At 42.9% G+C, this 26,102-nt stretch overlaps 1 protein-coding gene across 7 annotated transcripts in view; it reads right to left on the reverse strand.

The window, feature by feature from the left end:
• Positions 1-26,102, reverse strand: part of LOC137415170 (28S rRNA (cytosine(4447)-C(5))-methyltransferase-like) — a 98,793-nt gene that overhangs the window by 44,996 nt on the left and 27,695 nt on the right. For 6 of the 7 annotated variants that reach the window (XR_013621525.1, XR_013621526.1, XM_078768826.1 and 3 more), the window contains exons 11-19: positions 21,895-21,937; positions 20,981-21,123; positions 19,538-19,656; positions 13,851-13,952; positions 9,325-9,377; positions 9,118-9,218; positions 8,488-8,581; positions 8,137-8,242; positions 56-145 (exon numbers count right to left, since the gene is read on the reverse strand). Coding sequence is in view for 5 of the 7 variants with exons in the window: in XM_078768826.1 (XP_078624952.1) it covers positions 56-145; positions 8,137-8,242; positions 8,488-8,581; positions 9,118-9,218; positions 9,325-9,377; positions 13,851-13,952; positions 19,538-19,656; positions 20,981-21,123; positions 21,895-21,937 (851 nt within the window). In the remaining 2 variants the exon portion in view is untranslated. The other variant, XM_078768827.1, reaches the window with a different exon arrangement.

Below are 26,102 nucleotides of genomic sequence, written 5' to 3' on the forward strand. Positions count from 1 at the left end.
ATGCCAGGCATTAACTGCAAACAAATAAGCAAGTGCCAGGTCTCGGTGTTCTTACCTGTGCCAGGTCTCGGCGCCGGGTTTTGAGGGTGTTTGTTCGGATTGTTATGGGCCTCTGCACCTCATTCGCTTCGAGGAATTCCACCAGCTGCAAATAAACAAAGAATCAACACAAGACCACAATAACATCACAACCTAAATTCAAGCTTAACAAAATACTTTTGTATTAATTATAAGGACATTAGTAAGACTAGGGCATTGCCCGTACGTGGGTGCCCGTTCCTTGCCAAAAAAAAAAAAAACGCTACCCGTACGCTCTACCCCGCCCGTACGCCCGTAAACAAAAAAAACAACGCTCTTCGCTTCCGCCCTTCGCTCTGACTGAATTGGGAGAAATAATGCGCATATGAAATCGAGAAATTATTATTTTCTCCGGAAGAAATCGAATTACGAACCGTAACGTAATGGCGGTCAGCTCGTAACGCGCTCAGCTCCGCTCGTTCTCACATCGTGATCGGCCACGCCTACGCAACAAAGCGTTCTGTGATTGGCTGCCGGAAGTGAAGTCTTCACTGTCCGGAAGTTCGCAAATCGTCGCAGTTACGATGAATCGTTTTAATTTAATCGCAGTTTGAATTCGTTTTAAAACATAGTTTAACGGCAACATAGTTTTCCAACGTGAAATAAATGAATACGCTCTCAAATGTGCCGTCCGAGGTAGAGTCTGATCGCCACGTTCGGCACACGTGATAGCTCGCTGCTCTCTGATTGGTTGAAGCGTTTTTTGGACATAGCTCGGTAAGTACTTGTCCGATTAATTTAAAACCTTGAAAAGGCACATCCTCGGGTCCCCAGCAATATACCTGGCAAGTTTAAAGTATATCGGACCCGTGGTTGTCGAGAAACAGCGGTCACAGACACACAGACACACAGACACACAGAGATTGCTGGAATTATAGATAGATGAAGAAGACCACTCCTTTTGCATCTTCAGATGTATAGGGGCTGCCAAATCAGTTTCTTAGGCTAATGGGCACAATCCAGGATGGGTTGCCACTCCGACACAGGATAATCGAATGGCTAATTCTTCCACCTCATTTTGCCAACCTTGAAAATATGACTGACTGAGTCAACCCACCTGGTGTTAATTCAACGGCACGATAGGGGCAAGAACTCAGGACCCTGAGACCTCAAGCCAACCACCTTAACCTTTAGGCCAACACCAGGCTTGCATTAGTAATAATTAGCACACTATATAGGATTTTAACATGGGATCTCAAAATCATGAGCAAAATGCTCAGATGGGAATTAGAAGCATGCCAAGGTTTCCAGCAAGAAACAAATTTATATTCTAAAGAACCAATGTTATAGTTTGGTGTATACATCAATCACAAGTTTCATAAAATTATTGGCACACCTGGACTGTTATCTACTTACAAGATTTCGTCCGCAGCTTGATGGAATACTGCTCTCCCCTCTGGACTGGTACTCCTGCTTCACACCTACCTTGCTCAGCTTGATGCCATGGAAACCAAGGCCTTCAAAACCATTGGAATCTCCTGTGATGAAGCCGAGTTCATGGGTCTATCACTTTCATACCATAGACAGGTCAGTGGTCTCTCCATCTTCTACCACCTCCTTTCTGGTTTGCACCGTCTGCTTTCTCCGTGCTCTGTCCTTCTCAGGTGTCTGCGTGGTGCAAGTGATCTGCCAGTAACCCCCAAAATTCAGACTCACTGCTCACCTACACTCATTTGTTCCTCTTTCTTCCCGCTTGTGGAATCAACTTCCTTGGCCTCTTCAATCTTATTCTTCCCTCCAGGGCTTAAAGATAGATGTTCACCACCATCTCAGATCATGCCACATCCACAACACCGATCTTTTCTATTCCCATTAATCCTCCACAAGATGACCTCCTTCCGAGTTTTCAATTTTTCCGTCCACTTCTGTGATCGAGTTTGCAGCTGCGGCCATCTTGTTCACCCCGTGTCCTCCCCTCACCCTCATTCTTCCCCACATCCCTTACTTCTCCAAGTCTCCCTCTATTTTGTCCCTCAACCCTGATGTTGATGTACCTCCTCTGTTTCTACTGTTCTTTTTGTTCTGTTACATCCTGATCCAATCTGTGTTCTAGCTCCTCCATGAGCCTCGACACGGTATACGTTTTATTTTAAGGTCAAGCGTCATTCAACCCAATAGAGTACCTATACTGAAGTCAATGTGCATTACATCAATGTTCTTAAAGATGCATGAGGTTGTATTTCGTTCTTGTTTTCAATAATGTAAATGATGAACTTCTGAATTAGATCCAAGTCAGTTTTAACATGCTGCAATTGTAATATGTCACAAGACCTTGCAGGTGAACAAGCATTCGCTTGAACAATTCATAATATAAAAGCAAAATGCTGAACATGAGGTTACGGGCTTACGGCATTACAAAACAAAACACAAGAAACATTTCATTTCTTGTTCGTGCTATCCAGCGAACAAGTGAGCAGTTAGCAGTTGCGTGGTACTAATCACAGCAATCTGATAGTGTGACGGTCAGTGCAGCCTGCAACAATAGAACCAAATGTTTGTCATCACAATTACAGCGTCGACAAGGCACCTACGCATACCTCACTTGCATGACAGGTTGTCCCCTCCTGAGTGTCACTGTTCTAGAAACAAGCTCAACAGTAAACTGTGTGGCACAACTCGATCTCAAAAACATGTTTGAACCAAAAACTGGGAAAGGAAATAACTAGAACTCACAAGCGATTAACTGGCCACCGACTCCATTTTGTCTGCTTTGACTCTCTTCAAACAGATGTACAGTTCATGAAACATAAACAGTTGGTATGAAACAAATAATATGGTTTATTATTCCATTCCCAAGTTTATTCCTTTAATAAACCACTCAAATAGGGACATATCCAGCCAGAAGGCAAGCGTCGTCTTTGCAAGAGTTCCACGAGTGGTCCGACACTGAGACAACTGTGGTTTGGAACATTGCAGATTTCCCTCGTGACTTCAATAAGGACATTTCAAACAAAACTTCGATTAGAGCATGAGCATTAACATCTCAAATACATTCCTTCCTCATGCAAAACATTTCGCCGAGATCACGGAAGGCTGCAGGGCATCACAGACATCCTGTTCACAAACAGACAAACAGACAGACAGGGGTGAAAACATTACCCCCGTCCACCCTCGGTAGCGGAGGTAATAAAAGGTATGCCTTTTAAAGTGATGCTACGTGTGAGTTGAGGCGACACAAATCGGCTCGTGGTATTAACGACGTGATAACGTATTTGTGAAACGAGGTAAAACGAGGAGACCAAAATGGGCTAGTACTGTATTTGCGCAATTATTTTTCATTTTGTGCAAAATAGACTCTTCGTGGAAGATTTAAAGGAAAGCAACAAAAGAAAAACAACAAGTACAGATACATTCAAAGTACACCGCCCCCATGCCAAATAAATAAATATCCTCCAGCGCGGCATTACCGGGGCGCCTATGGCACCCGGAGATACCGCTGTGCAGCTCATAGAGACTGTATTGGGAGGGAGAAAAAGAAGAAAAAAAAACATTTTAAAGGCCATTTTCCCTGCTAGAGCGGGGGTTAGCCTTGCGGTCCCCATGACAATCTTCTCCATTTTGCCCTATTTTCTGCATCTCTCCTTGTTAACCCCCTTGCCCGCATTTCTTCTTCCACCATCTTTAGCCAAGTCTTTCTCAGTCTTCCCCGTCTTCTACTTCCTTCTACATTGATTTCCATCACTCTTCTCAACCAGTCACTTTCATCCTTCCTCAACACATGACCAAACCATCTCAACCTGTTCCTCTTCACAGCATCAATCACAGGCTCTATTCCCATCATCTTTCGCAATTCATCATTTGTCTTCCTCTCTCTCAACGATACTCCGCACATCCGTCGAACCATTCGCATTTCCACCCTTTCCAACCTTCGTTGCTGCTCTACGTTCATTACCCATGTCTCGCTCCCATAAATCATAACACTTCTCACACATGCAGCATACACCTTTCCCTTCAGCTTCAACGACACTCCCCTCATCATCAGCACGCCACTCAATTCCCGAAACTTCTTCCATGCACATCTCACTCGAGCAACCGTTGCCGAGTCTGATCCACCTTCTCCATTCAACATGTCTCCGAGGTAGCAAAATGTTTTCACACCTCCCAGCTTCACGCCGTCTCCAAGATCCAACTCAACATTTCCTCCATCTGCAGCTCCCTCTGTGCACACCTTACATTTGAATGTAGCTGCCACACTGGTTAATGACCCTCTCAGACCACTACATTTTTGATGAACCCACTCAGCGCACATTGTACACTGAATGGAGTTCACTCCGACACCCTTCCTACACACAGCACAGGGCCACTTCCCAGTTCTTTCCACCTCACCACATGCTTTACCACTTGCCATCACCTTCGTCTTTCCGATATTCACCTTCAGACCTTTTGTCTCCATACATTCCTTCCACGTGTTCATCTTTTCCTTCAGTCCATCCATACTTTCCGCAATCAACACCAGATCATCTGCATACAACAACTCCCACGGTAAACCCTCCTTTACGTTCTGAGCCAGCACCTCCATCACAGCTACAAATAGTAGTGGACTTAGTACCGACCCCTGATGCACTCCCACCTTCACCTCAAACTCACCACTGTTCCCGTCCTTCGTCCTTACAGCTGTGCGCGCTCTTTTGTACATTGCCATCACTAGTCTGATCAACCATTCCTCCACTCCTAACTTCCTCAATGCCCATGTCAATACTTTGCGTGGAACCCGATCGAATGCTTTCTCCAGATCAACAAACCCAAGAAACAACTTCTTCCTCTTCTCCATGTACTTCTCCTGCAACTGCCTCACAATGAAAAGCGCGTCTGTCGTTCCTCTTCCTGGCATGAATCCAAACTGCATTTCGTCGATCTTCACTTTCTTCCTCTCCAACACCCTTTCCAATACCTTCATTCCATGCTCCAATAACTTTATCGCTCGGTACGAGCCACACTCCAGAGGGTCACCTTTCCCCTTGTATAGAGGGACGAGGGTACTCAGTTCCCAACCCACTGGAATGCGGCCTTCTTTCACCACCAGATTACAGATCTCTGTCATTCTCTTCACACCCCAACTACCTGCTGCCTTCAACATATCTCCCACAACTCCCGTCGGCCCTCCCGCTTTTCTACCCTTCATTGCTTTTATTGCTTCCTCAACTTCCTTCTCAGTTATCTTCTCTGCCGGTCCTAAAACTGGGTTACTCTCTATGTTGCCATCCCATTCATTCTCTGTATTCAACAGTATTTCCATATATCTTTTCCGTCTTCCTTTAATTCCATCTGGGTCGACAACGATTTGTCCCACTTCATCCTTCAAGCAACTCACCCCCATCACATCACACCTCTCTTTCGCTATCTGCTTTGCAATCCTGAATACTGCTTTCTGACCCTCTTCCGAATCCAAGCGTTCTCCGAACATTTTCCTACATGCCTCCTGCGCCTTTGCTACCTCTTTCTTTGCAGCCTTCCTGGCTGCCTTATAACTTTCATGCTCTGCTGTTTCTGCTCCCGTACCCTTCGCCTTCTGCCACTCCTTGAACTTCTTCCTCTTTCCAACTTCATCATCCCACCACCATGTTTCCGAGTGCCACGGTGGTCCTTTTGTCCATCCACATACCTCACCAACGGCTCCCAACAGACTAGCTTTCATTGACATCCAACCACTTTCAAGCTCAACCACATCATCCTCGACCCTACTCAGCCTCTCTTTTAATGCCTCCCTTACTGTCACCTCTTTCAACCTCCACACCTTCATTCTCGGTTGGTACTTCACCCGCCGAGCTCTCCTCGCACCTTTCACCCTTACGTCGCAGACAACCAAGTGGTGCTGTGAAGCAGCCTCCTCCCCCGGGATCACCTTTGTGTCCCGGAGGTGCCCCCTATCTCGCCTACGCACCATCAGGTAGTCCACGGTTGTCGTCGACCCACCTGACGTGTATGTAACAAGCTTATTATCCTCTTTCTGGAACTGAGTATTACAAATCAACAAATCAGCTCTATCAGCAAACTCCAAAATCCTTTGACCTTCTCCATTTCTCACACCATATCCGTAACCCCCCATGAACTCCGTCAAAACCATCCATACTCCTTCCCACATGTCCATTTAGGTCTCCTCCTACCACAACAACTTCCTCATTTTTCCCGTTTTCCATCAGCTTCTCTATCGCACACCAGAAACTTGTCCTTCTCTTCATCGCTTCGACCAACCTGCGGAGCATATCCCGAGATGACGTTCACCAAGAGCTTTCCAATCATCATTTTCACCATCATCAACCTTTCACTCACTCTAGTAAACTCCTCAGAAAACAGGACACCAACACCATTCACGCCCTCCGGGCACCCTTGCCACACAAACTTGTATTTCTGTCCCTGCCTACCCTTCACCATTCTCACACCACTTCCCTTCCATCTCGTCTCTTGCACACAACATATGTCCACTCTTCTTCTGACCAATACTTCCACCACTTCTCCTGATCTCCCTGTCGTTGTCCCTACATTCCATGTTCCAAACCTCAGAAACCGATCTCCACTTCGGGCTGTACCCTGCCCACATGTAGTTGTAATTGTCATGGTTCTCTTTTTGAGGCAATGTTTTTATGGCCGGATGCCCTTCCTGACGCCAACCCTCTTAGTCGCCTCTTACGACACGCAGGGATACGGCGTACCTATTCTCATCCAGGGTACACATTGGGAGGGAGAGGTGTACAATAATTGATTTAATCAATTGCATAATTAAAATCAATAAATAGTAACCGTGAAATAATTTCTTAATCAATTGGCTAAAGCATAGCTCAACCACCAGTTTCATCCGAAGCTGTAACTTTTTGAAAAATAAATAATTCATTTATCAAAATAATTAAATAATTCATTCATTAATCAATAGATAATAAATCGATTAATTGATCAATCAATAAATAAAAAATATCCTTTATAGCCAAATCACATGGTCACTGTCGTGTCCAAATATTAGCTTCCTAGCTCAAAAGGTCCCCGAGATATTTAATTCCCAGATGAGAAAGAAAATAAACAAGAAGACGTCATGCGGAGTACGACACTTGTAAAATCCGCCCCCCCCCCCCCACCCCTCCCCCCGACCCCTCCACAAGAAAAAAAAATTCCATTGATACAGCAAATTGTCCATTTCATCAAGATTAAAATTGACAATCTTGATCAAAGCTTGGGTCAATAGGAAGAAAACTGACGATTTTCACATGAAAAATGATGGTTGGAAGGTTGACCTTCAGTTGACCTTTGACCTTTTGACCTCAAAAATAGTTGGTTTCCTACTTCAGTGAGGCAATATTTTCCAAACACGATGGAATAATATTTACCGATATGAACAGTGATGTGGCTTTTATTGAAATTCTACAAATACTGTTTAGATTTTGATGATTTGCGTGTGATATGATTTAACGGATGTTTATATAAATCATTTAAAATAAAAAAAGCCTTCAATTTCTGATATTTTGGCTTTTCATTTGGGCCTCCCAATTGAAGCCCCGCCCATAGGGCGGGTACCGTTGCGAGTATATATAATGTAAAATAATGCTCGTACACATCAGCGATGGTTTTTTTTTTTTTGTATCCAAGATCGAGGCTCGTATAAGAGCTAACATTAAGGACAAAAACAAAAGGACACATAAGACGAAATAAAGGGAGCGGGAGACAAGATGGGGAGAGAAGTGGAAGCACACAAGTACATCGGGAGATCTGTGGGAGATAGAGGGCTTGGGGGAGGAGGCGTGAGAAGGAGTGTGGGGGGTGGGAGAGGTAAAAAAAAAAACAAAAAAAAAACACACACATGGACACTGCTAGGGCTTCCAGGAAAGAAGTCGGTATTTCAGAAAAGTGGATCTGGGGTGAATTAACACGGGTAGAAAAGATCAAGGTTTAAATGTTTAAATATTTTGTAAACTTTATAATATCTCGTTCCATTTTACAATGATGAATTAGCTCAGATGGACACACGATAGCACATTAGCCAAGTTTTGCAACTTTCATCGAGGTAGTCAAGTCTAAGGCTTATCGATCAAAGTATGTCATATGGTAAAGATACAAAATGGTCCTCCATACCTCTCCCAGTGGGAAGATGTCCATGAGACGAACGATGAGGTAGTCATTATAACTGTAGTACAGGCTGAGGTCATGCTGAAGGAGTTCTAAATAGTCTTGTCTACTCCTACATATAGAAATCAAGAACAGTAAATAAAAGAGTGAGTTTGTACATGTTAAAAATTGATGAAGGAATGCAATTCCCATGCCAGTAAAACTCTACATAGATGCAAATAAAAAAGAATGGGAAAACAGTTTGTCACCCTTTTGGAAATAGTTCATTCATATTCAACATGAGCACCTCGTATCGAAACAAGAAACGATGGAAGAAACAACATAGTGTGAAGAATATACTGTGATGCATCAACCCACCGTCCTTCCTCCTTGCGTGTGTTGAAGTTTGCAAGAACAGCTACGTTATCATGAATCCTCTGTTGTACGACTTGCAGGTCTGGGGGCTGGACTGGTGCAAAGGTGTTAAGGAGGTATTTGGTTGCAACCAAAGTTTACAGCAGGTAGACAAAACTACAATGCACAACATTCCATTGAGGATATTTCTTCAGGAGAATCGTCGTGCCTATTTTATGTCAGAATTGCAGGTTGATCTTTTCATTCGAGAACCCTAAATAATTCCCATACACTAAAAACGATATCAGTTAGGAACTTGATATTTCGCGTAAAATGTCGCCTAATGTTACAGAAAGACGTGACATGACCCACACAATGGTACTTTATAGCTAAGCCAAGATTCAAACCAAAGCTAGACAGCTTTGAAGCGAGTGTACGTACTTCCAAGCCACCAGGGGAGGTACCGAAGTGAGAAGATAAAAATGGAAAAATGAACATACTTTCTCCACAGCAAGAACGAAACACAAGCTTTGGATATAATTTGTCTCCAAAAATAGTTTCTACCTTTGGATACACCTCTTACACCTCACAAACAAACCACCATGGTTATCAAGCACACTGTGAACGCAGGGCTAATCAGAGACAAAAGGATATCCTCTTTCTCAATCTCCTGGCCACTCGGGAAGACAAACTTTTCATCCTCACTGATGTTAATCTGGATTCCATCTTGCTCTTCCTCTTGCCGTTGCTGTTTCCTGAAGGGAAGAGGTTTCGAAAAAAATCAACAGTGACACCAACATCATGAGATAAAGACGACTCCTGTGTTGTGGTTGATTGCAGGGCAAAGGGTAAAACACATACCTTGCAGCCCTTTTGAGCTTCTCCCTTTTCTCGGCCTTTTCAATGGGGAGGAGCTGTGTACATTCAGAATATAAATAAATATACATGTAGAAAATAACAAATCAAGTCAGTAATTTTCGACATTTACCAATTCCTATCCAAAGCCCTTGGTTATGCATCATGTCAGGATAATTCTGCGGATAATAAAAGGGCATGATCAACGTTTTTACAGGGATCAACATTAACGGTTGTCTGACAGCCCAGGACAGGAAATTTGGTCTGTCGGACAAGTGAAAATCTCAATAAAGCTGTCCGATCGACAGGTCAATTTTACAACCCGGAAGTTTAATTAACAGCATACAGGTAGTGGAAACACCAACAATCAATGGAAGCACCAATGCAAAGTCACTTAACGGGCGTTGGGCCACTATTGTGAGGCCAGTACAGCATGTACAGTCACATGAAAAAGTAAGTACACCCCATGTAAAGTTTTGACTTTTTCAACATATTTCAACATACAGCTATTTGATCTTCATTTCAACAATATTGATAGATAAAGCTGATATAATATAACAAATATCATGAAACATTCACATTTTGTAGTCCATTGTATAATTTAAATAAACATCAATGCAAATTTCGCATGTGGAAAAAGTAAGTACACCCCTACATTTATCACTACTTCAAACACCTAAAATTAGAATCAGGTGCACCAGCTCAGGTGCAAATGATTAGAACATCGTTAGAGGGGATCTTGGAGGAACCTGTCTTATTTAAACCTCAGACATTTAGTTTGGTTTGCTCTTTGTTGTTGAAGTGTGTGGCGTCACCATGCCTAGATCAAAAGAGCTCTCTGAGGCCTTCAGAAAGAAGGTTATAGATGCCTACGAGTCTGGGAAGGGATTTTAAAAGATCTCCAAACAATTTGAAATCAATCATTCAACTGTCCAGAAGATCATCTACAAGTGGAGAAGATTCCAAACAACTGCCAACTTGTTCAGGCCAGGCCGCTCCAGCAAGTTCAGCCTGAGAGCAGACCGCAAGATGCTGAAAGAAGTCTCGAAGAACCCCAGAATGTCATCACGGGACCTACAGGTAGCTCTTGCTACTGTTGATGTCAAAGTGCACGAGTCTACCATTAGAAAGAGGCTGCACAAATTTGATCTACATGGGAGGTGTGCCAGGAGGAAACCTTTGCTGTCCAGAAAGAACATCAGGGCAAGACTAAAGTTTGCCAATGAACACCAAGGCAAAGACCAGCACTTCTGGAGCAATGTGCTCTGGACAGATGAGTCAAAGGTAGAGCTATTTGGCCACAGTACCAGAAGACATGTTTGGCGAAAACCAAAGACAGCATTTGACCAAAAGAACCTGATACCAACTGTAAAGCATGGTGATGGAAATATTATGGTTTGGGGCAGCTTTGCTGCATCAGGGCCTGGGCAGCTCACCATCATAGAATCCACTATGAATTCTTCATTGTACCAGAGGGTGCTTGAGGATAATGTGAGGCCATCTGTCAGGAAGTTGAAGCTCAACCGAAGGTGGACCTTGCAACATGACAATGACCCTAAACATACCAGTAAATCCACCAAGGAATGGCTGAAAAGAAAGAAATGGAGGGTTCTGGAATGGCCAAGTCAAAGCCCGGATCTAAATCCCATCGAGATGTTGTGGGGGGATTTAAAACGAGCTGTGCATGCAAGAAACACCTCAAACATCGCACAGCTGAAAGAATTCTGCATGGAGTGGGCAAAAATTTCTCCCAGTCGATGTCAGAGACTGGTAGACAGTTATAAGAAACGCCTACTTGAGGTTGTTTCTGCCAAAGGGGGCAATACCACCTATTAGAGCCAAGGGTGGACTTACTTTTTCCACATGTGAAATTTGCATTTATGTTTATTTAAATTATACAATGGACTACAAAATGTAAATGTTTCATGATATTTGTTATATTATATCACCTTTATCTATCAATATTGTTGAAATGAAGATCAAATAGCTGTATGTTGAAATATGTTGGAAAAGGTCAAAACTTTACATGGGGTGTACTTACTTTTTCACGTGACTGTATGCATCGTGACATAGAGTCCACTGGCGTCTGGAAGTCTGCAAGAGGGATGTGGTGCCATTCTTCAATGAGAAAGTAAATCAACTCACACCTGTTTGATGGAGGTGGAAAATGCTGTCTCAGCCGTTATTCCAGAATATCCCATAAATGATAAATGCTCGATTGGGTTCAGATCTGATGAATGAGAAGGCCAAGACATCGTGATAATATCAGTGTCATGCTCATCAAACCATTGGGTGACCACACATGCTCTGTGGATGGGGTCTTTGTCATCCTGGAAGACACCCCTCCATGCAGGAAAGAAATGCTACAACATGGGGTGAAGATGGTCACTCGGTACCATTAAGTAGCGATTGGCATCGACCTTGCCTGCTCAGAGAATGACTGCACCCTAACCATGCCAGGAAAATGCATCCACAACTTTACAGATCCACCAGAACCCTTCACTTTTGGAACCAAGCACTCAGGATTGTAGAATTCTTTAGGTTTGCGCCAAAACATGCACTTGTTCGCTTGGCGAGAACATGGTGTAGGATGATTCATCTGATCATATCACATTTCTCTACTGCTCGGTAGTCCATTGCCTGTGATCTCTGCACCACTGGACTCACAAACGTACATTCCCAGGTGTGATGAGCAATTTGCGCACTGCAGCCCGACTATCGTATCACACTCTGTGGAGTTCTCGGCGGACCGTTTTGGATGAAATTGGCTGCTCGTGCCCCAGGTTGAAATTTACAGTCTATTAATCTGCAGTTGCTCACCTGCTTTGCCTCACACTTCAAATTAATGCACGGAAATCACGATCCTGGAAAATGCACTTTTGCCCACTGTTGCCATTTTCTGATGATGTCTTTCTCTCGGAGTTCCATGCCAACATCATCTTAGACACCGTTGCTTGTGAAACATCAGCAAGTGGAGCTGTTTTTGTCACTGAAGGACGAAGGTCCTGCCAAATGTGCCCCATAAATCACCCCTCTTTCAAAGTCACTGAGGTCTCATCTTGCAGCCATGCTAGCCATGATTATAGGCATTTATATTTTGTGCCTATAATTGCCTGTGCAGCATTTTTATACATATTCCAAAGCATGTTTAATTGCCATATGGGCCCACACCTGTGTGGAAGCCGTTGCTTTCAAAATATTTGGTGTCCCATATTTACTTAGGTTTTCTATTTTTTTTGTCCACTACCTGTATCATGACCTCAAATGTAGTTGTTCTTTCACAAGTAAAGCCACAGTGATTGAGAGTGACCAAGAGGATATTTTTAAGACACGACTAACCCCGCACACTGGCGAAAACGTGATGGTATCGCACCACATGCTTGTAGCATGAATAGTTCGGCAGGTGCAATGGTCGACTGGGACAGGTACAATCTTAAACCTACCTGTCTCACGGACAGGCTGGAAGGAAAGCTAATGTTGAGCCCTGTTTGTACTTTTCCACTTCCTCTCCTCCCCCAGTTATTTGCCCCAAAATAAAATCCATGCCCGAAAAGTTTTTACACCTGGAAACCCGAACGAGTCACATCGATGATTATACCTGGTTCACAGATTGTATTGTAAGTATTGGTAAAGCAGCAAATTTAATGTCGATTTTTCGATCGATTTCGAAATATTATCAATGAGAGGTTGCGCTGTACCTTCCTCATCACAGATGAGAAAGTATGACCTCTCGTGGCAGGTATCTGCTCATCATTAATAACGGATAGTTTAAACATATCACAAGTAAATCAGATTTGCCCAGACATCCAGGCCTAACAAGTAATTGTTTTGGACCCAATATGTTACTGCAATTTGTGAAAGAGGGCGCAGGCGGACACGCATTAGAATGACGTCACAACTATGAGATTGAATACAAGGAAATGAAACAAAATACAAGAAAAACAAAACATGACCATTAGCAAAAACACAATGAGAATTTTTATTTAACATCACCGTTCACCACCATCTCATATCTTCCCCCATCTAAAACCTTGATATTTTCAATCCCCATTAATCCACCTCAAATCCATCTCTCCTTCAAATTCCGTTTTCTTTCCTGAAAGTCCATGGGGTGTCCATCTTGTTTATCCTGTGTGCCTCCCCACCCCAGGCCTCTCCCTGCCACAGATCTCCTGATGTCCCTGTTCCCTACTGTTGGTGCGCTTCCCTCTCCCCCTCTTGTCTTCTGCTCCCTTTATTATACGATACATGTGTTCGCTCTTACACGAGCCTCGACTTAGTATACATGCATACATACATACATACATACATACATACATACATACATATATATATATATATATATATATAAAAAATTATAAATTATATATAAATTATAATTATACATATTTATATATATAATTATACATATATATATATAATTATACATATATATATAACAATTAGTTTCACTCACGAGGATAAATCCCGACTGTTCAAGTGGTAAGAGTAGAACCTACTTGCATGCGCATACCACACACGTTATGACTTACATCATCATCTGAAGGCCCCAATTCTTCCTCTCCTTCACTACTGTCGCTCTTGTCGTCCAGAGATCCATAATCATCACGCTCACCTTCTTCCTCCACGTCACTCTGGTTAAACAATAAATTCACAAGTCGTTTCCCTTTCATCATAAGTCACATATTTTCAATTTCCAGTCTCTCAAACTTTTTGATTGGTATTCACATTTGTTTGTCTCGATCTACACGACCGGTCAAAAGTTTTAGAACACCTCAATTTTTCCAGTTTTTATTGAAATTTATGCAGTTTAATGTCTCAATGTACTCTGAAATTAAGCATCGAACAAATAAACAATTGGAGATAAAAAAATAAATCATAGAATCATTTTTTTTAACAAAATGTAATTTAATTTTTGACTCAGCAAAGTAGCCACCTTTTGCAGATATATCCTCCGAACACACTTGTGGCATTCTTCCTACAATGGAAATCAAATATTGTTCGGGAAGTTCTTCCCAATACTGTTGCAGAAGTTCCCACAAATGTGTTGCACTTGTAGGTTGCTTTGCTCTCACCCTTCTGTCCAGTTCATCCCAAACCAGCTTGATGGGGTTTAAGTCTGGAGACTGTGCTGGCCATTCCATGATTTGAAGCCTACCGTCTTGTTCTTTTCCTCGAAGGTAGTTTTGACATAGCCCGGAGGATTTAGGGTCATTATCTTGCTGAAGGATGAACCCCTGACCAACGAGGCGTATACCAGGGGGTATTGCATGGCACTGCAAAATGCTGTGGTAGCCCTTTTAATTCAGGGTGTCAGTCACTCGGTGCAAGTCGCCGACTCTGGATCCAGCAAAAGAGCCCCAGACCATCACGCTTCCTCCTACATGTTTGAAAGTTGGTGTCACACACTGAGGAACCATCCTTTAGCCTACTCGATGGTGTAAAAAAACCCTGCGTGATGACCCAAAGATTTCAAATTTTGATTCATCGGTCCATAAGACCTTCTTCCAGTCTTCATTAGTCCACTGGCAGTGCTTCATGGCCCAGGCAAGCCTCTTTTTCTTATTTTGCCATCTTAGCAATGGCTTCCTTACTGCCACTCGACCTGTCAAACCTGCAGCTCAAAGACTTCTCTTCACAGTTTTTTTTTTTTTTTTGGATACAAGATCGAGGCTCGTGAAAGAGCGAAACTGAGACTTGCTTACTTCGACCAGTGTTAAGCTGTGCTTGAAGCTGTTGTCCTGTGAGCCACCTATCACGCAAGCTGTTGACTCTCAGAAACTTGTCTTCTGATTCTGTTGTGGCTTTGGGTCTGCCAGACCTCTTCCTGTCAGAGTTTCCTCCAGTTTCCAATATACTACTTCCTGCAGTGAAATATTGTTCAAATAATGCTTCAGAGGGTGTAATAACAGTCTGTTCCAATACTGCTTTTATACAGACAGGGGGTTTGTAATCAAGTAATCAGCAGAGGTTGGGACACCTGTAGGAATTGTTTGCATCAACTTACAAGGCTTAATTTACTTACATTGCTGCAGAACAGCTGTAAGTTGTTAACCCATTACTTGTTCCCTGAAGAAGGCCTTTTTTAACAATATACAGTGCATTCAGAAAGTATTCAGATCCCTTCACTTTTTTCACATTTTGTTATGTTGCAGTCTTATGCTGAAATCGTTTAAATTCATTTTTTCCCTCATCAATCTACACTCAATACCCCATAATGACAAAGAGAAAACAGGATTTTAGAAAATTTTGCAAATTTATTAAAAAGAAAAAACTGAAATATCACATTTACATAAGTATTCAGACCCTTTGCTATGACACTTGAAATTTAGCCCAGGTGCCTCCCATTTCTCTATCATCTTTGAGATGTTTCTACAGCTTGATTGGAGTCCACCCATGGTAAATTCAATTGATTGGACATGATTTGGAAAGGCACACACGTGTCTATATAAGGTCTCACAGCTGACAATGCATATCCGAGCAAAAACAAAGCCATGAGTTCGAAGGAACTGCCTGCAGAGCTCAGAGACAGGATTGTGTCGCTGCACAGATCTGAGGAAGCCTACAAAAAAAATTCTGCTGCATTGAAGGTTTTATCGGGGGCGGTGGGGGTCACATTTATCCAAACAAGATATTCTATCTTTGGATTTTGAATTAATTTTTGGAAATTTGTAGAATTTGTTTTTCACTTGGAGGTTGTGGGTTACGATGTGTAAATAAAGGTGTGAAAAGTCTATTTAATTCCAGGCTATAAGACAACAAAAGGAGAATATTTTTAAAGGGGGTGTAGACTTTCTATAGGCATTGTATATGAGATCTTTCTGACGCACTTTCTACCAGGAGGACCTGAACGTTCTTATGACCCAGGTCGATGCTGGGGTTCAGGAAGGTGTGGTGGTTTTTATTATTAAATCCATTTATCAAACTTGAGTATAGATAAAGTCAAGTAAAAGTAATTTTGTAGGCAGTTAAAAAAAAAACTGCATTCCACTGTCGGTAGGATGAGTCGTTGGGTCAATAATGAGAACCAGATGTGTTTTGCTTTTAAAGTGAATTTTGATTGGATTATTCTTTGCCCATTGGAAGTATGGGAATTGTATCCCGTGTGGATAAATCGATATTATAAAAGGAGCCGTGTCTGTCTGTCTGTTTGTTTGTTTGTCGTGTTATAACTTGAGAACGGATTAATGGATTTCAAAAAAATCAAACTACGGTGGATTCAGGTAACCCCCGTGAGTGTTTGTGATCCAAAATTAGTATTTTTTTCTTTTTTTTACGGGTACATGGACACGCCTGTCAAAACTGCAAATGCCAACACCAAATGTTGGTTATCCCTGCACGGAGAGCAGGATCTCCCAATAATCCTTTCCACCCCCCACCCCCCCCCATCGAGTAGTGATTACAGCAAAGATTGGCATTTTTGTCAGCGAAGCGACGGGTCTTATATTCTAGTACACATTAAAGCTAGCTGGTGTTGAGTTTATTTATACAGAAGCCTTACCATACTGTTAATCTGATTGATTAAAATATGTATCGTGTAATTTGAATGAATAGATTAACTATTAAAATAACTTATATCATGTATTATGCCACATAATGGGCAGGCTTAAGAATGAACAAGGTTTTAATTCAAAAATCTAGTTAGCCTTCTGTCTCACGTCGGGCCGACAACCAGTCCGAGTCATCAAGGTCGGGCTCTGATGTCATGTAGTCTCCACAACAACACGTTTACAGTTAATTCCTGAGATCTCACCCCTCAAGGAATTTTGTTGTCTCGGTAACCGACTGGGGTCTTCTCATTGGCTGGGTTTCATCCAAGGGTCAGACGACGTGGCGCCACCAATGATTATCTCCTCAAGGTCTCTTGCCCCCCCCACCCCCCACCCCCTTTCCACCCTCCTGCCTCTGTACTTTCAAGTTCACCCACCACACTTCTTGGTGTGGAAAACACTACATAAGGGACTTGGTCACAAGGGATGTGAGAGAGATTCTGGCTAGGTTCTGTCATTTTCTGTACTTAATGTTCCTTTGATGTTTTTTGGTACTCCTGGTACTTCGGTACTTTTTGGTATGTTCTTTGTTTGTTAAAAGCCAGTTTCCAACTCCAAGCATAAAAACGCTTCCTTGTAAAACCACAGAGAGGACACTGAATTATTTCCACTTCAATTAATGCTGACCTAATATTGATTGAATTAAATCCTCGACAAGGAGCCCATTGGAAGGGGCCCAACACCCAAGATCCCAAGGATGCAAAAGAGCTTGAGCACCCAAATGACCCAAATTAACCAGAGGACCCAAAATACCCGTAGGACTCTGAAGACCCAAAAGAAGAGCAATTATGTCTCTTACATTGGAATTGTAGATGGTGGCTTGCAAACCGAGCCTCAAGGTCGGTGTACGGAAGCTGTTTTTTAAATTTTATTATTACAATAAATACACGGCGGAGGGAGGTGACATTCGCTGAACGTGACGTACAAAGTGCGCAGAGTACTTTGGCCCAGGTTCTATACCAATTCAACTCAGCTTGAATTTCTGGCGCTCGGTGAAAAGACTGTCAGCCAAAAATAGGGTCACATTGGAGGAGGTTGTGTGAACTATGCACAATGCACTGCTCATGTCTCCCACTTTTTGAATCCCGCGTGTCTCGGCTGTACTACCAACAACCTCGGAAACATGGGTTCATCACAAGCTCAAGCTGGTGAAGCCGAAGGTGTTCCTTCTCCTCCCAACCCTCACATGGACACTCGGAATCTAGAAGATCTTTGAAAGAGCCTCGATAATACCAGAAGCACATTTCCAAGCTGGCCTCCAAAGCCAGTCGCCGTCTGGGCATCCTCCGTCATGCAAGGTCCTCACCACATTCAAAGCTTTCATCCAGAGCTCAATGGAATACTGCTCTCCCCTCTGGGCTGGTGCTCCTGTCTCACACCTAGCTCAGCTTCACACGGTTGAAACCAAAGCATTCAGAATCATTGGTATCTCTCGCAATTAAGCTGATTCTGAGGGCCTCTCTCTCACCACAGGAAGGTTGGTGGTCATTCTTGTCTTCCACCGACTCCTCTCCGGCCTAGCTCCCCCAGCTCTGTCCCCCAAATATTCCTGCAGGACGCACAAGATCTGCCAGCAACCCTCTTATGGTTAAACTGACAAAATCAAACCTCTCTGCTCACCTTAACTCCTTCATGCCTCTTTTCTCCCACCTCTGGAACAAACTCCCTCACTCTCTTCAATCCCACTCTCCCTCCAGGTCATTAAAACAGCTGTTCATCACCATCTCTTATCTTTCCCCATCCAAAACCTTGAGCTTTTCTACCCCCGTTAAAACACCCCAAACCCGCCTCTTTCAATCCCCAACTTTTTTCTGGAAATTCCGCGTAGTGTTAATTTGCTTTATACCGTGTACCCCTCCCTCCTCCACAGCCCTCCCCCTTCCACAGATCTACCGACGTCCCTGTTCTCTTCTGTTGTTGTGCTTTTGTGCTTCCCTCTCTCTTTCTCTCTTGTCTCCCGCTCCCTTCATTGTATGTTTTATGTGTCTGTGCATGTTTTCATGTTCAATGTGTCAGCTCTTACACGAGCCTCGATTCTGTATACAAAAAAGTAAAATATAAAAGGAGCAAGAAATTGATTCATGTTCATCTTTCATGTTCATCTTCATGATTGTCCCATGTACCCCACACCAGCCCCCTCTCTTCCACAGATCTGTGGATGTCCCTGTTCCCTACTGTTGTGCTTCCCTCTCTCACCCCTTTTGTCACCTGCTCCCTTTATTATATGTTCTGTGTGTCAGCTCATTAGGCCTGATCTTAAAGCCAAAGTGCATGTATATTAGTTTGACCATGGATTTTGGTCTTGGAGCCAAAGTTTACATGCCTAGCTTTTGTTCCAATGTTTGGTTTTGTTAACCGTCTTATCTAAAAAGCATTCATCAAAAGAGATTGTTAGCAGGGAAAAAATATATATACCATGGATTGGTTACTGGTACCTTCCCAAAAAGTGAGTTGGTATTGCCCAAAAAGGCTTCTCAAACCAATGTAGGCTGAATAATACTGCAGGTAGCTGATGACAGTTGCGTTTCAGAATGAAATCCACGCTCAACCTTTTGATTTGAGTGAAACAGGGCAGTTTAGCACAAATTGTTTGGACCACAGCTTATTGATTGACTCCCAATGAAAAGTTAGTCAGAATGTTTGTCTTTAAAATAACAGAATTTGTATACCTCCTCTTCTTCATCCTCATGATCCTCGTCGTCACGTTTCCTCTTGCTCGGTTTCAACCAGGCTGCATTTTCATCACTGTAGCCTTTAAGATCTTTCTTAAAACTCCATTCTCCTTCTCCTGCAGATGTCAAAAAAGAGTCACAATCATTTCCTCGAACATTAGTTATTGAAGGTCCCAAATCCTCGTTTTGGTCTTCTCAAATTCTAGCACTAAACCACGATTCCCTTGCTTACCCTCCCAAAATTCAAAATAAAAATAGAAGCATGTATGAAGCATGCATGTACAGCTTTGGTCGGAAGAAAGGAGAAGCCCATCCTTTTAAGGCAAGTTTCAAATGACAAACCTAACTCAATATATTCTTCGAGCCACGATGTATTTGCCGACAGTGGCTTAGTGTCTAACACAGAGTTGTTTTTTGTAATAAACGTAATTGTCCATCTTCAAAAAGCATCATTTATCCAACAAAAATGGCAAACCCTAAGTTGAGTCATGCAGGGGGAGGTGATTGGATGCTGAGTTGTTGAGAGGGGGTGGGGTGTGGGGTGTGGGCGGGCATGGCTGGGGGCATGGGCAAGATCAAAAAAGGCAGGAGAAGGTGGGAGTTGAGAGGAGATGGTGAACCCACGAGTCGACATTTATTGAAAGACGGTTTCTGTTTCAGGATCCTAAAAAATGGAAATGCAGGCACACATGTTGGAGCTGGGGTGAAAAGTAAGGTTAATGAATGCTTTCTGAAGGCTCCGCTGTACCTGTAGGATGGGTTTTTTAAACGGGCTTCCATCCAGAGATAGCGCGAGCATGGTGTGAGAAATGGGAAGGGGTCAGAGGAGGAAGGGGATGAATGGACGAACAGCAAAAAATTTACCAGAGCTTGTGCAAGGAGACTCAACATGACTACGATCTCATATACACCAGTATACAAGTGGCAGAAGATAGAAGGGAAACGATGACCCAATGAAGGGATAAGAAGTTGTTTTTGAGTAAATAAATGAGCAGAACCGACGAGAATGGATTGAAGAAGGAAGAAGAAAGATTAAAGACAGACATGTGAAAAACTCCTTCAACTTTTACTACACTTTGCAACAGCCAAAATTCAAGCCATGACTGCCTTTCTGGTACAGTGCCACGAAAAGGGAAGGGGGGGGGGGGGCAATGCTTCTGGGATTCAAAATCAGATATGCCTCCAACATTAAGTTGCGAATGTTAAAGATTCCCTGCCATATTTCAAAAATAGTCAACCACTGTGCACCAATACCCTGGAAAGGTTCCCTGCTGGGGATTATTTTACAATAAACAGCATATACCTGCAGGTAGGTAAGTTGTCATCATGTCACAGGCCAACATGCCCAATGGGCTTTTAGCTGTGCCTTGAACTTATTCAAACACATTTTCTGAAATAAAAAAAATAAAAATAAAAACCACCACCACCAAATACACTCACCATCTTCATCCTCATCTTCATCCTCATCCTCATCTTCATCTTCATCTTCATCTTCATCCTTGGCTGAATTTCCAATGCTCACACCAACACCTTGTCCTGAATGAGTGTGTTTTGCTTGCTGCTTCTTAGCCCTCTTGCCTGCCCTGTCATGGTGTTCGTATAATGGAGGCATTACCTTCAACAGACTGACAGACAACCTAAACATCTACTCACACAGGGTAGTTTTTCATGAAGCAATGTTTTGGGTAAAAAATAAAACAAAGTCAAAATTTGGAATCAAACCAGTGACAAATGAAGCCTCGTGGAGGAATCTGTGCATATGTTATACGCAGGACAAGGTACAAGTAAATATCAACATGCTTTGATATGAATTTCAAAGATATTAGGAATGTGGCTCTGCAATCAAATGCTAAAAGATTGAGTTGTGAGCAACTGCAAGGGAAAATTCAATCTTAACGGACTCTTGGGTCAAGCATGCATTGCTCTTGGTGAGCAGCAAAACAAACCCGTGGATGCACGGTTACAGCAGGAATTTGGAACTTGGCGAGGTTACCTTTGACCATTGGATTCTGGACCCAACTATAAACTGCCTCCCTGGTGCTTCACGTGGGGCATTGCATCAATAAGTGCAAAGCCCACTGGGTAGGATGTTAAGGCAGCTATCCCGTCTGCTTGACTCCGATGAATTTCCAGGATAATTGGCCACCAAAGATGGCACAATGAGAGGATACCACATCCTGACTTTCTTCGCCAATTATATTCCGTTTTCAAAATGCAGCGAAAGATTCCAGAACTTCCACTCCTTTGCTCTTTTTTTTTAACCTAAATAATTTTCAGAGAAGCCACCAGTGTTCGTATGCCGTCGGGTTAATAAAAAAAACAAGTTAGTAATGCCAAGCTGAAGGAAGCATTACCTGCGTCGTCCATGAGCCGACAATGGACCTCGACTTGCAATATCTGTGAAGGGCGCACACACAGTACCATCGCAACGGCTTCATATCAGCATTGTCACGATGCCAAAATAAAAGTAAATACAGAAAAATGAAATGCTGAAAATAAACACACATTGAAACACGGGACTGTCCATTCATCGACATGGAATTCCCAGTTTTATACAATTAGTAGAAAAATGTTGCGATTGTTCTTGGTTGTAGTAAGGGCATTTTATGAGATATTTCACAAATCTGTTAACTAAACTGTTACCAAAAAATTTCTTCACCAATATGTTTGTAAAGGTGTGCAATAACATGTGTTAAAATGTTGAAGTTCAACTCCCGTGGGAAACCCAGAAAAAAAGCTGTTGAATTCGGGTACCGAAAAATTATTTTCGAGAATTTTTTTTTTTTTTTTGAATCGGCCCTTAAGTAACTTATGAGGGGTCAAATAAGGGTTTTTCATGATTCTGAGTTGATTGTTAACATTTATATTTTCACTTTTACATTTACACACAAAGTAGCTTTTATTTCACATACATATATAATACTCAAGAGTTATTTCTCATTCACAATGTCAGAAGTTTCAACAGTCATTGTCTATGTCTTCTTCAGACTCAACAACATCATGACTGCAGTTTCTGCATGTAATGCCATTACAGACTCCACAGGCCGAGATGCACGTGACCCCATTCTTCTTGCAGCTGCATCGCCGGTTGCTGCAATCTCCATGACAATTACAGCTCGTGAACTGCAATAGCTCCTCAGGAGCCGTGGGGTCCAGTGTTGGAACTGGCTCATACCCGTGCACACCTATTGTCCATCCATAGTCACTGGGGTTCAGAGACATGCTCTGTAGAAGGATCCAGTCCCGGGTCTGCAGGTAGGCACGGAGTGAATGTTGTGCACCCACCCCGCTGCCCAGAGTGTGTCACCTGGAGTGAGGAGTGGCTGATCATGAGCCAGGGAGGAGGAAAGCTCAGCGAGGGGGAGAAACATGATCGCGTTCGTTCCTATCTGTTTCCTGTTCGTAAATGGAATAATCTTTACTTCAGTTCCTCTCAGGATCTTAGCTTTGTCGAGTGCCTTCAACTTCACCCGGGGGAAAGCTGCTGTTGTCTGTGGATCTGGCAAAGGTGGTGCCGGAGAGGTGACTTCGATCCAACCCATTGAGTGAAAGGGAGTGTTTCCGTGAATAGAGACAATGTTTAAATCTATATTGTCTCCAACAAACTGAGTGACTGCATTGTTTGTTTCCCCAACCTCCATAAAGACCACCTGATCATTACTTGACAATTCACTTTCACTGGCTGGCACTTTGGCTGTCATCACTGATTGATCCTCAAGCGCAGCATCAACCGCAACCTCATCATTGATCTGTTCATCGGTTTCCTCCACAATGGTGTCAAGAGTGCCAGAAGTATCTGGAACATCATCTCCACTCCTACTATTAAGGAAGCAGTATTTGTAGTTTTGTGTCTCCGTGTAAGACTCAGTGTATCCCAGCCGGTGGAACTTGTTGAGCATCCATTTTGACCCAAATCTATGATCAAGTTGTATGGCAAGCCCCATTTGGTGTGGCAATACTCCAGACCGAGGTCGACAGGCCTTAATAAAATTCTGCCCCCAAACGGCAACTCTTTCGTCTGTCTTGACAATCGGTCTCAAGAACATCTGAAGGCTTGCAGGAACAAGTGTCAGCTGACTATCGATGTCAGTCATACTGTGTGTGGTGGGGTATGACTTTGGACCTAAATCAATCAAGGCAATATCATTGGATATGGACTTGAGTGCCGTCTTTATGATCTGAGTCTTCTCATCTCCATGGTCAAGATTAGCATGATGCTCTCGCAGAATATTGTCGGTGCCATCTTTGAGACAGAGTACATCTGCCCTTCTTTCCTGTGTTGTGAAATACAAGGTGTCTTCGTATTTCTCTAGAAGTTTTATCTTTAGCCAATGCTTTGAATAAGAAAGGCTCTTCTCTGGTGACTGATCAAACTCCTGCAGCTTTTCATGGACTTGGTCCATGTTCATTACCCCATGCTCTAATTCTGAGTCTAACCATTCGCAGAATTCAATAAAAACTGCCTCTCGCTCCTCATCAATACTCCGCTGTCCTCTCTTCCTTTTTCCTTCCTCATCAGTCTTGGACAAACTGTCACCTCTCGCAAACATAAGTTTGCATCGCAAATGGTACAGTGTTTCTTCTGCTACCAAGTCGTTGATCCCTTCCAGGCGTCCAGTGACTTCAGTGCCCCAGTCATCCCCGCGACTCCGTGCTGTCTTCAGCAAGCTTGCCTTCAGTGTATCTGCAGTCAAATTATCTGGCACTCTGTATTTCTTTCTAGCTTGTGCTGGATTATTTTTGTAGAGCTGGGCTGGTTGGTTGCAAAGAATGCATACATCCTTATACAGGATGTCAACTGACTGTGATCTTCTAGAACTGCAGCCAGTTGATGAACTGAACTCACAAGTAGTGCGTCTTCTCTTCAACTTTGATGACTCTTTCTCTGCCTTTGATGCTTGAGCTGACTTCTTGGTGGTTGCAACAAAGTTGTTGTACAGATCATTTTTACACTTCTGGTGGTACCTCAGTTTTCCTTCCTTTTGAGCCTCCTTCATACGTTCCACAACAGTAACATTTTCGACAGTTTCTGCTTGTTTCAATAAAGTTGAGTATCCCTTTGGAGTTGCCTGTATGAGCCTTTCAGCTGGTGTATCCGAGCGTGCACAGATGAAGCAATTGAGCACAGGTGGAGTAACGTCTTCATCCATATTGCTAGACTCCATGTCCTGCAAAGTAGAAAATGAGATATATTTAGAAATTATTTTTCCACAAAGGAGTGTCTGTGGTGAAATATAAATGTTAACAATCAACTCAGAATCATGGAAAACCCTTATTTGACCCCTCATAAGTTACTTAAGGGCCGATTTAAAAAAATAAAAATTCTCGAAAATAATTTTTCGGTACCCGAATTCAACAGCTTTTTTTCTGGGTTTCCCACGGGAGTTGACCTTCAACATTTTAACACATGTTATTACACACCTTTACAAACATATTGGTGAAGAAATTTTTTGGTAACAATTTAGTTAACAGATTTTCATATGTTTCCCTTACTATTGTTAGTACAGCTGACTTGACTGCAATCAATCAGTGCAAACTGTCTCACAAGATGGTGCATACGTACCGCACTTACCTCGAGCTTCGATTCATGACCAAACTACAAACTTTGGCACTGATGCTTCACAGGTAACGCATCACACTATAAAATGTGTCGCCCTTCAAACTGACTTTAAGTTGGTGATGATGGAAGCTGTATCGTCTTAGTATCTACCACTCTGATCACTGATAGAAGAAGAACCATCTTTAGAGGCCATTTTTCCCCGCAGACCAGGAGTTGGCCTTTTCGGGCACCGTGGTCCCCTTTTTGAAGCAATGTTTTATGGCCGGATGCCCTTCCTGCCGCCTGTCGCCTTTTGCCACACACAGGGAATTACCATTGAACTGGTACTCCATAGTATCCAAGTAATCCATATCTATCTATAATTCCATTAATCTCTGTATGTGTGTTTGTATGTTTGTCTGTGACCGCTGTTTCTCGACAACCACGGGTCCGATATACTTTAAACTTGCCAGGTATATTGCTGGGGACCCGAGGATGTGCCTTTTCAAGGTTTCATATTAATCGGACAAGTACTTACCGAGCTATGTCCAAAAAACGATTCAACCAATCAGAGAGCAGCGAGTTATCGCGTGTGCCGAACGTGGCGAACAGACTCTGCCTCGGACGGCACATTTGAGAGCGTATTCATTTATTTCACGTTGGCAAACTATGTTGGCGTTAAACTATGTTTTAAAACTAATTAGCGATTCTTTCGCTTTCCTGCGCGTTTGTGCACGCTATGGCGATTTCTTTACCAAACTCCGCAAGCCGTTCGCTTTGGACCAAACCATTTCATGTAAATAGAGGGGGGGGGGGGGGGGGGGTTCTGTGGTCGTTGCGAATGGACCAAACCATTTCATGTAAATAGAGGGGGGGGATTGTCACTGTACTCGCAAGCCGTTCGCCGTTCGCTTTGGCGTTGCGAATGGACCAAAACATTTCATGGACCAAACCATTTCATGTAAATAGAGGGGGGGGGGATTGTCACCGTACTCGCACCCACGTACCCACGTACCCACGTAC

This window comes from Myxine glutinosa, unplaced genomic scaffold (assembly GCF_964187855.1).
Source record: "Myxine glutinosa unplaced genomic scaffold, kmMyxGlut1.1 SCAFFOLD_574, whole genome shotgun sequence".
NCBI classification, from domain to species: Eukaryota; Metazoa; Chordata; class Myxini; order Myxiniformes; family Myxinidae; genus Myxine; species Myxine glutinosa.